Source organism: Dicentrarchus labrax, unplaced genomic scaffold (assembly GCF_905237075.1).
Source record: "Dicentrarchus labrax unplaced genomic scaffold, dlabrax2021, whole genome shotgun sequence".
Taxonomy (NCBI): Eukaryota; Metazoa; Chordata; class Actinopteri; family Moronidae; genus Dicentrarchus; species Dicentrarchus labrax.
The window spans coordinates 16,759,224-16,774,954 of record NW_026136711.1 but is presented as its reverse complement, the minus strand read 5'-3'; the positions used below and the strand labels follow the sequence as shown (position 1 = coordinate 16,774,954).

Here is a 15,731-nt window from a genome sequence, read left to right as displayed (position 1 = left end):
ATTTGTATATTGTTGCAGTGTGTGACTATGTTAATGGTGCCATCAGTCTTAGTGTATATCAGTTGTTTCTCGAGGCTACACGCTTGTACAGCTGCACTTGTGCACAAACACACATCCAGGATGCAGCATTTCCACAGGCTGTAGCAGCACCCATTAAACGGCAGTTAACAATGTCAAACGGGGACGAGTGTGTCTGCAGGCTAGAGTAAGTGTGTGAGAGAGCCCTGGGTGCTGAGTCGGGCTGACTCTCATATTTGTCTCTCTGCCTGAGGTGTAATTGTAATTGTAATTCTGTGTCAATACCACATTATATCAATCTATGGCTTATGAAATGAGACAAAGTGTTTTTCATGGTGATTTCCACCCTTGTGTGTTTCACAGCTGGCGAAAGAGAGTGAGCGACTCCAGGCTATGATGGCCCACCTGCACATGCGCCCTTCAGAGCCAAAGCCTTTTAACCAACCTGTGAGTACACACACTGGCACCCCAAACCCCAAATTACATGAGCTTTTCTTCTACCCTCTGACCCCAAACCTTTGCTCTTACCTCTTATTAACCTACAAACTCCTCTTAATTGAACTGTTTCTTTATCCCTAAACCTTCTTGGGGTTTCACATTCCTCTTACTGTCTAGCTTGGTATCTACGCCCCCTATTGACCAGGGAGGGTTAATGTTTTATTTATAACTCATGGGGACTACTTTTTGTCTTTTTTTCTTGTTTTCTTCATTCTCTCTGTCTTAAACTTCTCATCATATAGTTAAGTTCATTTCTCAGAAAACTACCCTTTGATAATGTTCTCATTCCCTAGAGAAAGTGGTAAATTCAAATTGTGTCATAGTTAAACCACAGTTTTGTGTTTGATTCAGCATTTGAATTTGAATTGCAATTTCTCAGCTTGTGTGAGTGAGGCAACGAGAGAGAAAGAGAGAGGGAGAGAGAGAGAGAACAGCCAAAGCGGTCTCTCACAATATTTCCAGTGTGTGCCGACAAAAGAGCTAGAAATGATGATGTGATGTGTGCGTGTGTGTCTGTGTGTGTGTGTCCACACTGGTTGGTGAGGTTGTTATTAGGTATCTAATGAATATTTCATTATTCAGATTGACGAGGAGTCTTATTAAAATATGAAGATGTTGAAATTAATTGTCAATTAGAGGTAGAGTGTCTTAATTTGAGGGGATATAAATGGGTGCAGCCGAGTGGCAATGTATGTGTTCTTGTGTGTCTGGATGATGTGTTGATCGCAGGGGGATCAGCTGCTATTAACATCTAATGGGAAATCAGGAAGAGGCGTGTTCTGTCACCGCTGGAGACGAGCCTCAGGGTCAGGGATTGGAGGAGGAGGGGCAGGGGAGGAGCGTCAGGAATGGAAACAAAGCTTGGCCTCAATTAACAGAGTTCGACTGTTGCCGTGGTGATGTGGCATGGTTGCAGCCTTAATGAAGTACCTGTTAAACAGCCCCGCCCCCTCCAGTCAGCTTAAATGGTACAGAGAGGGGGCAGAGTAAAGAGAAGGCCATGCACACATTTTTCATACATATAGACAATACACACAAAAACATATACACACTGGTTTTAATTAGTCTTAAACCAGCAGCCCAACAACGGCTGTCCCAGAGAGACTGGGAGCACTGGTTCTATGTGTGTGTGTGTGTGTGTGTGTGTGTGTGTGTGTGTGTGTGTGTGTGTGCAAGGCTCTGCCTAATTGGGCCGTATTGGTCCGTGAAGACTTCGCCACCGCAGAGTGCATGTGTGTGTTCCCTTCTTACAAACATGCTGTCGTGTGGTTTTGTATTTGTAAGCGCAGGGTTAATTGCAGCCAGCGCTGTTTGTATAAATATATGTGTTCAGTGTGTACGAGTGTGTGTGGTTCTGCATGAGAATGCTGGTTGCATTTGGGTAAATGTAGAGAAATTCATAGGTCATGTTGGGGGTCTTTTTTTTTTTATGTAATGTGAATAGCTCCTAGTAGCGCCCTGTACTTAAAAGTAGAAGGCTTGTGGCCCATTCACTTCAGAGTTACAACCTCAAATGTACAAATATTCTTAAACAACTACTAGACAAAACAGTTTTGAAACACTTTCCTGGAGGAGATTTGTTATGTATATGACACAAAAGCATTGTCTAATGCACTGATATCACCTGACCCTGATCCTATCTTGTGTAGATGATGCTTCTCTGTAAACAGCAGCCGCACTCAGCAGATGGCGAAGCTTTAAAGTAAACACGAGGGAAGCATTAGTCATATAGTAACTCCATTTTATGTCCCTGCACTAAAACAATTCTCCACCCTCAATACATAAAAAATAAAGATTCTCAACTTTTCATGACGGCATCAGTCTCCATGATATGAATAGATTCATTACTAACACTATAAAACCAAAGTAAAGTAAGTTATATGAGGATAGGATATTTTAATAAAATTAAATATATTTTTTGTAAGCTATTTAAAGGTGCAGAATATAAACTTTTTTAGTTGATTTAACTGGTAGAATCACTATGAAACCTCCTTTTCAGGCATAAAAGCTCCATTAATCATCCTAATTTCTGTGTGTGTGTGTGTGTGTCTCTCTGTCTCTAGCTGAACCTGGCTTCCAGTGGCGCTCTGTTAAAGCGGGACAGCGAGGCCTACCCAGAGGGTCTTCCGCACCCCCCCACCTCAGCTGCCACCCCCATCACCCCACTGCGCCAGGGACCCTCGGTCATCAGCTCCTCCAGCCTGCACTCACACTCCCACTCCCACACGCACGGTGTTGGGCCCATACGTAGGCGCAACTCCGACAAGTACTGCACCCCCATTGCCTCAGGTAGACTGTAACATACACTCACCCAGTTTTTTATGTCATTATTATTATGTTTTCCCTAATTATTGATATATAATGGGCTCCAGTGTTGCTGACTGCTTTAGGTTTTTCTTACAATACTTGTTGCTGTTGCTGCATAATTTTCCCTGAAAGAGCAATAGAATATGTTTTAATTCAGAAATCAATTTTATTCATGTCTTTAAAAATTTTTTTTTGCCTCGATTTGAATTCCAGGTATCCAAGCAATATACCTTTAAGTGTATGGCATAGAATGAAGTCACATTCATTCACATTTATTCAGCTCAGTGTAGCAAGTCTTCAAATGGTAAAAAAAAAAGTAAGGAAAATATGATTGGCTTGTAATGAAAAATAAAAATATTATATTTTGCTTAATATTTGGTATGCAGAAGGATATCAGGCTTATTAAAATTTTTACTTCCATATTCTTATATGGATTTAAAATAATATATATATTATATTTATTTAAAAAATACACTTTATTTTAACATTTAAATTTGGAATAAAATTGAACAGATATATAAAGTTCACGTCAGCTAATGTAAAACTGTCATTCCTTTTTTTCCAGAGCTGGCACAGAACTGTGAGTTCTACAAGAACGCTGATGTCAGGCCTCCCTTTACCTATGCCTCTCTTATACGTCATGTAAGTCTCTCCAATGCTCCGTTTCAACATCTCTTCTCTCCATCTGTGTTCTCCTCTAAATCTTATTGTATCTCTTCCCATCCTCAGGCCATTCTGGAGTCCCCAGACAGACAGTTGACTCTCAATGAGATCTACAACTGGTTTACACGAAAGTTTGCCTATTTCAGGAGAAACACAGCCACATGGAAGGTAAAAGCTTAGAATATACACACTCTCTCCCTTGACCTTTATCCTTCTCAGGACATTTTGTTGGCTAACTAATGCAAATTTTAAATGTAAGAACCAAGTATGACTACACTGGAATCCTCAAACTCTGCAGTAATAATTTAACTCTTACAGTACTTTCAGAGTCAGTTTAATGTAAATACCCCAAAAAACATTTTGGAAAACTGAGAATCACCTAATTGAAGATGGATACCAGGCCAATTAACAAACTGCTTTGGAGTTGTTTAGATGATGGTGAAAACGAGCAGCAGCAGAGAAAATAAAAGTTCTGACTGCGGTTCTGACTGGTTAAAAGCTGATTCTGTCAGAGCACAATATTTGGAGTGAAACTAAAATGTGGTATACAACTGGATAAAAGCTGATCTAACTGACTGCAAAGTAATTGTGGTCTGTGCCCACTGATGAAGCCCCTAACCCATACCGTTGCCTGCTGAGACTTCTTAGACCACAACGAAAGAAACAACTTTCAGGCAGATTTTGCAGTGTTATTTGAAACATTTGGATTCACTTTGAAGGCCTACATTTGGCACTTGTATGCAGAATGTAGAAATGAATGAATGAAAGACAGACACTAACACACACACTAACACACACACACACACACACACACACACACACACACACACACTTGCACTCATTTTAGAGCTGACTTTTCTCAGCTCCTAAAGATATGACTGATTTGACAGTTATTGGCTGTTTCTGTCCTTTATGAGACACTTTCCTACTGCTCTCTTTCTCTCCTTCTTCCCACTCTCTCTTTCCCTCTCAGCTCTAAACAATTCTCTCACCTCCAACATGGCACATGGAGAGTTGGCCCCACTTAGCCTGGCAGAGCCACATCCAGCCGTTCTAAAGCCTCATTACAGAGACGCACATACTGCTCATGATCACACACATTGAGTTCTCTCCCTTTCGCTCTGTCTCTTTCTCGCCCTCTCTCTCTCCCTCCTCATCTCTCTCTCTCTCTCTCTCACACACACACACACACACACACACACACACACACACACACACCTGGCCTGATCCCACTGTTGTAGGTGCTGACCCATTTCTACAGAAACCTCACACTAATTTGAGTGTCAGTTCCTCCAGAGAGAGGGAAAGTGAGAGAATGAGCAAAGGAGTAAGAGAGACAGGGGGAGGAGGGGTAAGGAGAGACCCCGGCCTTCCTCTAATAGCCCTAAACCAAGGAGGGAGGAGGGAGTTGAGATGATGATGGAGGGATGGAGGGAGGGGCCCAGAGAAGGTTAAGAGATGGGGCAGCCAGGAATATCTTTACCTCCTCATCTGACTTTTATGAATTTTAACTATTAATGTCTGGTGTCTGCTTCCTGTGCCGTTGGCCTTGCAGACCTTTAAATATAGCTTGGCATGGCCTTATGTATTTATATAGCAGCTCAGTGAGTCAAATAGGGCCATAGAGATGTATGTCCCTTAATAAGCCGTTATATTTCATGAGGACAGCAGCGGTGTCAGGGATTGGAAGTCATTGATCATAGGAAAGAAGGAACAGAGAATGAGGAAGAGATGAGAGAGAGAGAAAAAAGACAGGGATGATTGAGAGAGGAGTGTTGTTTCAAGGTGCTGTGTGATGGGTTGGAGGCTTAACAGAAGACGTTTTCTTTCTCTTTTAACGTACCATAAAAGCTGCATGCAGATTCACCCATGTATATATAAGTAGTATTAGAATAAAATAAATAAGAATAAAAATCCAATCAAGACTCCATATATAAAATCCTTCACTTTGACTTCAATTGTTTGTACTGTAACTAAGTACATTTACTCAAGTACTGTACTTAAGTTAGGCGTTACATTGACGATCAAGATTTTATATACAAAACAAATATGGAGTTTATGAAAGATGATACATTGTTATGGATTAAACTACCCAACAGTATATAAAGTAGTTCAAATTAACTCCCTCTCTACCTATGCTGCTTACAATGTGTCAGTAATAATTATAATATATATAGTAATTGTATTTTCATCATCTTACCTACTCACATGTATTCCTATTTAGGACCATATGGGAGTAGCCTACCCCAGCATGCATCAGGCAACTGGATGAATCACAATACTCAAATATTTAAAATACAAAGACATACACACTTCCAGTAACACCTGTGAACATGAAATAAATTTAGTCTTCTGAATTATTATTATTTTTTTGTCTTCTTTATGATACACAATTCAACCCTTCTTCTAAAAATTCTGCCTCCAGTCGTCGCAACCCCCCCTCAACCGGAGGGAGCGGAGATGAGTGGCACATGTGCTGTGACCCACTGTAAATGACTGCTAATGTTTTAACTGGGAGAATTAGGCTTTCATCACGGAGACGAATGCAAATAGCACTGCAATAGCACTGGTGTCTGGCGTGTGTTGCTGTGTGTGTGTGTGTGTGTGTGTGTGTGTTTGCACTGTCAGGGTGGTGGGCGCAGATTGGGGTCAGACTCATTTACAAAACTTAGCATCACGGCTCGGGGGTTGAGGGGATGCGGGGGAGAAAGGGTTCCTCCGCTGATTATGGCTTGTGTAATTACGTGTGTGTGTTTGTGTGTGTGTGTGTGTGTGTGTGTGTGTGTATCTGCGTGTGTAATTACGGCAAGGAGTGATGCATGCCTGGCCTGTCCCTCCCTCTCGGCTTAGAACAGCGTGTCAGAGAGAATATGCAGGATTTAATTATAGACGAATTAAAATTGGTAATGAAATTGGGCATGAACAAACTACAAATAGCAGATGAAAAGGGAGGCCTGTCCCTGGGGGGGTGAGACGAAGATAGCGGTGTGCCTGCCTGCCTGCCTGCCTGCCTGTCTGAGTGCCTGTGGATGTGTGTGTGTGTGGGTTTCTGTGTGTGTGCTGATGATGACTGATTAGAAAAATTCGGAGATAAAATAACGCTACTAGAGAACTGCTACATTGTATTAGCACTGTACACAGAGCTACAGTATGTGCGTGTATAAAAAGTGATGGGTAAAAGGACTAATATCCTCAGGCCACAGTACTTAAAAGGTAACTTAATACCAAGCTAGAAAGCATTGTTTGTACTGAACACACCCTGCATGAGTGTTCTTTCCTCCAGCTGGAAAGAACTTCAAGTGAAGGAACAAAGATAACAGTTTCAGCTGGTGTTGAGTTACTCTTTAAGGACACATTTCCCTCTTATGGAAGGCGTGGAATATCATGGCAATTTAAGATGTGTAGAATTTCTGAAATTAACAGGAGACATCGGGGAATATTAATGGGTAAACTGTGTGTCACTTTGCAGATAAAGGAGGTCAGAATGCCTTTTACAGTTGTTTCATGCATTCTCTGAGGGGTAATCACTATGAAATAAAATAAAAAGTAAAAATAAAATCAAATGAAATATGAAATAATACTTAAAAATAAAAAAACAAGACTTGTTGACTTATCTTCAGTCATGTTAAAGCTCTCCCTCTGTCCTCTCTCTCTCTCTCTCTCTCTCTCTCTCTCTCCAGAATGCTGTGCGCCACAACCTGAGTCTGCACAAGTGTTTTGTTCGTGTTGAGAACGTGAAGGGGGCTGTGTGGACTGTGGATGAAGTTGAATACCAAAAGAGGAGACCACCAAAGATGACCGGGTAAGTGGACACACACCACACACACACACACACACACACTGTATCACACACACGTTTGTTTTCTTGGTTCACAGTTGAGGTTGACATGAGTGTGAGCTTATGGGTGCTGGCACTATGATTGCCTAAATAGACCCTCTATTATTACCAAGAGGCCAACTCAGCAATCAAATAAAAAAAAAAGGGGGCTGCCGGCGTGCTGTATGTGTGTGTGTTTTTCCCTGTTTGTCGACACCATTAGTAAGCAGCTGTGTGAGATGCAGGAGAGGAAAAAACCTTGTTAGCGTATGTAAACAGATGTTCTCTCCAACCGCCAGAGAAACCAGAGATAATTACACACACACACACACACACCTGCATGCCAGATACTAGACACTTTCATATGTGTGTGTTTTAGCATCTGTTTACAGTCTGTGTATGTTTCTACTTGTAACAAACGTATTTGTGAGATTTGTCAAAGTGCTTTGGCTGAGGTGACATCTTTTCACATATGCGCTCAATCTGTGATCTCTCCCCCCCCTCTTTGTGTGTGTGTATGCAGAAGTCCCACTCTGGTAAAAAACATGATTTCAGGCCTGGGCTTTGGATCCCTAAATGCCAGCTACCAGGTAAGGAATGCCCCCTCCTTACCCCATTTCTCTCTATTTCTCTCTCTCTGTACCCTCACACACACACACACACAGACACACACACACAGACACACACAGCCAATCGCAATCAAGGGCACTAATATCAATTCCCTCTTATAATTAGCAGATTCCCTAACGACGTTCACACCTCCTCCTCCTCCCACACCAACACACACTCTCACCTCCCACCTCACTTTCTCACACATGAGCCACCCCCCATGTCTGCTCACACACAAACACACATACACACACAATTTTGCGACTGAGATGATTTATAGCGTCAAGTAGTTGTCAATTAAGGTTACCGCATAAAATTATCGCCTGTCCCAGAAAATCCATTTCTGAGCCAGTGAGAATTCCCCTCCTTTTGTCTTTTTTTTTTTCCTGTGTGAGAGGGGAGGTGGGGTGAGACTCTCACTCACCAGTGTCCAACCTGTCTCATCTACAAAGCCGGATGTGAGCGTTTGGAGCTTTGACAGAAGCTGTTGGTTCAGTTGTTGTCTCTTTTACAGACATTGATGTTTCACAGTGTTTGTGTGTGTGTTTAAGTTGAGGTTGCGCCCCACTTAACATTCCCTGTTGAGACTTTAATGTGAACACACACACACACTTTATGACAGGGACTTTAATGTACAGGCACAGGCCATGATGGGGAAAGTACTGTATATAAGTGCCCCCTAGTGGTTTGTCAAGTTCACTTGCAAGTTAGTTGATTGAAATATACTCCATATGGAAGAGCTCTCATCACTGCGTCATTCATTGTGGCAATCTAGTTTTGTGTGAATTCAATGTACAAAACTTTGAGCATTGCAGTTTAAATTTATTATAATATTATATATTGGTTGTGGTTAACAGATCGTTTCCAGACAGCATTTTATTATTTATTATGTCACATACCCCTTTTGTCATTATTATTGAACTTTTTTAATTCTAATATATTTTTTTTTTAGAAGGAAAAGAAACATTAATGTAACCCAGCTTCTATTTAAAGTGACAACTCTGTGTGTGTGTGTGTGTGTGTGTGTGCAGGCGGCTCTGGCAGAAAGCAGTCTGTCCCTGCTGAACAGCCCTTCCCTGCTGACCCCTCCGTCTGCGGCCAGCCTCAACATGCTGCATGTGGGCCACGATGATGTCAGCTCCACTGTGGAGCAAGTCAACAGCAACGGGAGCTGCAGCCCCACACTCAGCCCTCAACAGTACAGGTATGCATGGACACACGTGCACACGCATAAATGTAAAGGTGCAAGCAGGAAACACAAACTGCTTTAAAATGATTCCCCTTTACTGAGCCTTTTTACCTTTACCATGTTCACATGGGCCAGCATGTTCGACTAAGACGAGCAGGTCAGTGTTGTCTAATGGAAGTATAATGGCGATACTGATAGTAATATTACTATTTTTATAGAAGATGGCTGAAAAGAGAAATCATTTTAGTTTAGTGTAAGAGAATGAAGAGTGTAGGACTGACTGTAAGTCCTATTATAATATAAGCACTTTTCTCTGAGGCTATAACACTCAAAATACAGAAATAAAACTTGAGAAACAAATACAATTTACAACTTATTGTTACATTCAGATTATAAAACAGCCAGTTTACCCAAAATATAGCAAAAAAATTTTCCTATTATCTAGAATGCCAGTTTTGCTTTTAATTTATTATGTTGCAAAAATTCAAGAATGCATAAGGTACAACTGAAACCATAACACACAATATTGTTGGGTTTAAATGCTTCAGTATCCTCAGCTGTACTAAACTGTAACTGTACTAAAGTGTCAGCAGACATATATTTCTAAACAGAACTGTCTAGATAGCACTTTAGATAAGAATAAAAAAACATTTTGATGTCTTTTGGTGAAGTAATTGAATGTGCCAAAATTTGGCATCAGAAATTCTGCTACTGACATCTGCCTTCATAACTCCTCGTCCTGCTAACAGCTGCTTTCTCTCTCCTCTAGCCACCCGGTGCATGTGAAGGAGGAGCCCACTGAGGTGGAGGAGGACAGTCGGCCAGTATCCCTCCTGGCCGGTGTCACACACAGCTTGCCATTGCCAAGCGACGAGCGCGACCTGGAGGAGGATCTCCCCACCGAGGAGCTGGAGTAGGACCGATCCAAGATGGACCAGAGGGACGCGACATAGCGAGATCAGTCCCTGAGCCCTCTCGTCAGCGTGAAGAGGAAAAGATCGCTACAGTACACTTAAAAGAAAAGAGAGAAAAAAGAGAATGTTTTTTTTTGTTTTGTTTTTAAGAAAATGCAAGCAACCAAGGACGACATTGAGAAACTCCAAACAGGGTTAGATGACCTCCGTTACTTTCAGACGCAAAAACAAGACTGTGGAGCACTGCTTTACCTCCATGTGTTTCTTTTCCAACACATGGCTCAGAGGTGTAACACCACTCAACACATACACACTCACACACACACACACACACACACACACACACACACACACACACACACACACAAACACACAAACACACACACTTATTCACAGAAAACCATGTTTCATCCTCCTACCTGGTCAAACCAGCCTCAGTGTAGAGACCCTTAGAGGTTTGGACACACACTCTCCTCCTCGCCTCGCCACTCTGCATACACCCTCCTCACTGTTGTCTCGGGCTGCCTGGCTAGCCGTTTTTATCTCTACGTCAATGGAGAAGACACACAGGTGTGTGTCAGAAAGAGAAAGACACACACAGGATCATGTGTATATAGATTTGGGGCAGTCACCAGGGGCTGTGCAGTATACCTCTCCTTCTTCCTCCTCTTTGAGTCGATCACTTGCTTTTTCATTTTCTTTGATTTGATTGAAATGAAACTGTTTGGCTTTAAGATGGGAAGGAAGGAAAGATTCAAAGATTACCTCCAACAGTGCTCCAACACCTCTGCAGAGAAGTGAGCCCACGGCGAGGCTGACCTGACAGAGGTGGCCCTGGTCCCTGTCCAAACTTCTTCCCCCCAGCAAGACACTTAGTGACAGACATGTTTTAAACTCTTTGCTTCTAAGTGAGAAAAAAAAGAAGAAATTTTCCTACACCCACCTCTATCCTTTCCCATCCTCCCCATCCCAAAAGACTGCAGGAATAGGACCATTTGGTGCTGTCCTTCTCCTCTCCTCCGTACATGGATGGATGGAGGGAGCTTGGAACACTTTGAGAACGAGAAGAAAAGAGGGGAAGCAGAGAGAAATGAGGGAGGAAGCGTCTACAGAAATATTGTGACTAAAAAAGAAAACTGTTGATGATTATGGAATATAACAAGAAAAAAATGTGTGGTAGCTTTTGTCATTTCCTTTTTTATTTGATGTTATTATCATTGTTTATTTTTGAGGATCAATATTTCCACGGTGGCGTTCTGTTTCGACGTACCTTTTCTAAGGATGCTGTTTTTGTTTTTGTATTGTAATTTGTTTGATTTACTCTGGCTGTTCACACCATTCCAAATGAGTATTGGCAAAAGAAAAAAAAAAGAAAGCGCAGTATTGTCCCAACTTGTGATACCCGAACCCCACTCCTGTCCCTTTCCCTTTCTGCCCCAAGTGTAGCAGGCAAGAAATTTGGAAATAGCACTTAAAGTTGCCATTATCCAGACTGATTATTTAACAGCTGAACCTTGTTTTGTCTTTTTATTCTCTCTCATTCACTTGTTTTCGGTTGTGTATTTAGTTGAGAAATATCAGTAATGCTTTAAAAATATATATATTATTACTGCAGTCAGAGAATACCTCATCCCACAAAGGTTCTACCTGGAACTGTGTCCAAATTGATAAACAAATAAGGGGGAATTCTTTCTGTGGGACACCAAATGTGGCAACTCTGCTCAGCTTCGATTCAAAGCTCTATGGTTGTAATAGTTACTGTGTAGAAGCTATCTGCAATTCACTGTGTGAGTTTGTGTTAAAGAAATAGCATGTGAGATTTATTTTTTTGTTTGTTTTCCGTGAGCATAAAAGCATTACTTTTCTCTACGGTGCCATACCAAATTTAACATTTATTTTAATCTATTATCTGCTTATTCCCAACTTATTTTTGTTACAGGTAACCAAAGAAATATGTAGAAAACCAAAAACCCTGTAGTTTATTTTGCCCTTTTTGAGTTTCTTTTTCTTCTTCTTAGAGAATTGGCCAAAAGACAACAAACCAGGAGTTAGAATTTTTGTTATTGTATTCATATAACTATTGTGTTGAAATTATACATGATTTACAGTGCTGACCATTCCAAAAACCAAAGTGTTTAAAGCAAACCAGAATTTGAAGACATCACAGCTTTTACATGAGAAGCGGTTACAAATGATTCACATTAGGTATGAGGCCAAAAACTAGTATTAACAAACCTCGCACAGTTCCTCTGAAAAACAAAAAAAAGACAAAAGCACTTATAGGTGAAACCCGGTCTCTGCCACGCTCAGGCTGAACTGTGTTCCAAACACAATCCTAGGACTGGCCCCACTACCGTATGAGCAGGCCCGAAAAATTAGGCACTCGTGAGACATTTGAACACAACATATATTTCAATTTACAACCGGAGATTCCAACAAAAATAAAGGTCAAATTCAGAATTAAAATATTTGGTTCCGTCAAATCAACTTGGCTTTATATGATACTTTTCCTGGTGCTGTGGAAATTAAAAATGTTCAATCTAGGAAACAAATATACCCTCTTGGTCTGTATCTAGTATTTGCAGGAAGAGGAAGTGTACTGTAATGTGGTAACAAAACTCACATCTTTGGACAGGGAGGAGTTATTCCAAAAACATATATATTACAATAAAGAGGGAACAACTAAACATAATAAGAATATATCAATGTAAGAGGAAAACAACCAAGGGACATCATGTAATTAAAAGTTGGGTTCATATTTTCATACTTTTTCTCAAACTATCTCTTGCACTTCAGACAATTTTTCTTATTTAATGAAAGAACCTTTCTGATGACTTTGTGTTCAAACAGGACTGTTTCCTGTCACATTAGAGACTGATTTCTAACAAAGTACAAAGTGGCAGACAGGCATCTTGAAACAAGATAAAAACCAAAAATAACACTACCTCCTTTTCAAAATAGTTCAACACATATAGCCAATGGGAGACTAAACTCTCTTAAATATTTTTTTTCCTCCATTCTTCCTGGATGATAATAATGAATGCCAAAATTGTTATTACACTTACTGTATAACTGACAAAAAAAATTTAAAAAAGAAGCTATTTGGCGATCCTTACTCCCTGACACATCTGCTTGACCCCAAAACCAGAGAGACGTTTCACTTTCCATGGAATTAAAAATGACTACCTCTCCTTAAACTACATCTAAAGCACTCTCTACGTCTCAAAGTGTGTTATGAAGTGCTAACTATATATCAGAGGTTTTCTATCAGCTGTGTTAAACTGACCATATTCCTGCACCTGGTTAGCACTGAGCTATGTGAACAGCCTCACAACTGTGTGCTTTGACTGTATGTGTGCATATTCATGATATCAGTCAAAAACTGGTCTTTAATGGCTATGTGGTGTTGCAGGGAGCTGGTTGTCAGGGGTAATGATGAGCAGATTATATCAGTGCCGCACACACACACACGCACACACACACACACACACACACACACACACACACACACAGTTGTATAACAGAAGCATAGAAGCAGGGCTATGGGTTAGTGCATTGGAGGCTCTGACCATCCAGATATCCAAAGACCCACAATACAGCGGCAGCCGCTTCACCAAAACACTTGCAGAGACGCTGAGAGGACTAACACTTAAAGAAACTCATCACTACTACTAGTAATATCCAAACCAAGAGGAACTGCTGCATACAGTACATAGATGATCTCTGACTTGTGCTTTAAGGTACACCTGTAAACAAAGCTGTTTTATAAAGATGTAGATTGTTCACAGGTCGCCATGTAACACTTCTGTTCTTTCTCCAGCTTGGCATAACATGATGTATTCTTGTATATTAATGCTTGACTTATCTCTCCAGGGCATTCTTTCTCATTTTGTTCTTTGATTTTCTCTTCCCTTTTTTTTCTGCACCTGTTTAGCTATTGTAAAGCTTTCAGCTCTGATTCCTATACTGTACTGCTAATGCTGAAGTATATGTATTTATCATATTAAGTGCTGCAGGTATCTTGGTTTATTAGTTTTGTTTTTGTTTTGTTTGTTTCCACTTTTTCAGTTCTTCATAAAACGTCTGGGACGCTGATTTTTTAAGTGTATTATCTCTAAAAAAAATTAAAAGAATAAAAGGTAGATCAGTGGTTTAGGTAACACCTGTTTGTATATTTATCTTAGCTAGGTCTATTTTGATACTTTTTTGTCTCTGTACTGCATTTATGCATTTTTAAGGAAAGAAAAAACAAATGGAAAACAAACTAAAAAGTTTCTTCATTATGTATTGATACCTCAGAAGGACTTTTTCTCAAAGACAGGACCAAAACCTCTGAAAAGAAAAAGAGAAAGAGGAAAAAGTGTAAGAATATGTAGCCCCTCTCTTGCTTTAAAAAAATGCGGAGCTCTAGAAAGATATTGCTGTTGGTCCTCTCAGGTGCCAATATGTGTCCCAGCTCCCTGTGACCCCTCCCTCTGACCCCTGACCCCTGTCATTCCTGTGCCGAACTCCGACCCGCAGAGCTGTCAATCATCTGCAGGCGCCATGGGGGTGTCACTGAGCCACACACCTGGCTGGTGGTGACCAGTAACAAACCTCATCTCCCAGTCCCACAGAGGCAGATCAAAGACAGACACTGTTGCATTTTTGATACTCCTCCTCTTGCGTAGTCTCAATACCAAAATGTGGAATGGCGCTCAGAGATGCAGCCAATCCTCTGACTACCAAAGGCATAACAAGCAACCATTTGCTTAGTCCAAACTCCTGAACTGTAACCAAACTGTAACCAAACCAATGCCACAACCTTAACCAAACAAAAACCAAGCTACTTCCAAAACTCTCCATCGACTTCACTGATCACCTTTACTGATAGCTGATATCTCTCGTGCATCCACGTAATGGTGTTATAGGACCAGCCTGCATCTTATTGGCTGGTGAGTGACTGACACAGGGAGCCCAAATCCTGATGTGAGATTGGACAGTTCTGAGGTGTCATGTGAGGGGGAAGGGACTCTCAAAGTGGAGCTTTGCCTGACGGTATTATCAAGTAGACAGCCAGAATCCAATGGAACTACCACTTCAGTTCTCCTTTGGTTAAACCTTAGGAATGTGTGTACATTTTCAGCAGTGACTCTCTGAATTGTTTCTTAGTTTCAGTTTACCTGTTTACCTCTCTTTATCCTTTGTTTTTTTTTCTGTTTCTTGTTATTTGAAAGTGTGACCCGAGGAAGAGGCGGGGACAGGGACTGGGTGGTGGCTTTAGACAGACAGTGGAGCCCAGCCCTCTGACCCTCCACCCCGGGTAGCCATGTAATGCCAGTCACTGCCCTTTCCTTCATGCTGTATAAAAACACACACATATATCTGTGTATTTGTAACCTGAATCTTCTTGTGTCTGTCCATGCAGACAATAAAAAAACTGTACAGTAGGTCTAGTTGCATGTAATCTGTACTAATTATTGACAATGGCATTATAAAATGCAATAAAATACTTATTACACTGTCCTATGTTGCATCCTTTTTGTTTCTTCTACATATGTCTATAGCAGTGGTTACCAACTTGTGGGACCATCAAAGGGGGCTCAAGATAAATCCCTGGGGCCTCAAGATGTTTAACAGAATAGGAAGGTAGAACAAATATATTTCTCCAACGCATATTTAAGCCACACATATTTTCTGACTTCATTCTAATCTTTGCTTTTCTGTTGTGGATTAC

The 15,731-nt window shown here is 41.0% G+C and overlaps 1 protein-coding gene across 4 annotated transcripts in view; it reads left to right on the top strand.

The window, feature by feature from the left end:
- The window catches only part of foxp4 (forkhead box P4), a 93,740-nt gene extending 78,220 nt beyond the window's left edge, over window positions 1-15,520 (top strand). For 3 of the 4 annotated variants that reach the window (XM_051413870.1, XM_051413869.1, XM_051413868.1), the window contains 8 exons: window positions 382-465; window positions 2,580-2,805; window positions 3,389-3,465; window positions 3,553-3,654; window positions 7,167-7,288; window positions 7,827-7,893; window positions 8,944-9,116; window positions 9,871-15,520. In XM_051413870.1, the coding sequence (XP_051269830.1) occupies window positions 382-465; window positions 2,580-2,805; window positions 3,389-3,465; window positions 3,553-3,654; window positions 7,167-7,288; window positions 7,827-7,893; window positions 8,944-9,116; window positions 9,871-10,018 (999 nt within the window). In that variant the 3' untranslated portion in view covers window positions 10,019-15,520. Of the gene's footprint in view, window positions 1-381; window positions 466-2,579; window positions 2,806-3,388; window positions 3,466-3,552; window positions 3,655-7,166; window positions 7,289-7,826; window positions 7,894-8,943; window positions 9,117-9,850 lie in introns of all 4 variants that reach the window. The other variant, XM_051413871.1, reaches the window with a different exon arrangement.
- Window positions 15,521-15,731: the final 211 nt, after the last annotated feature.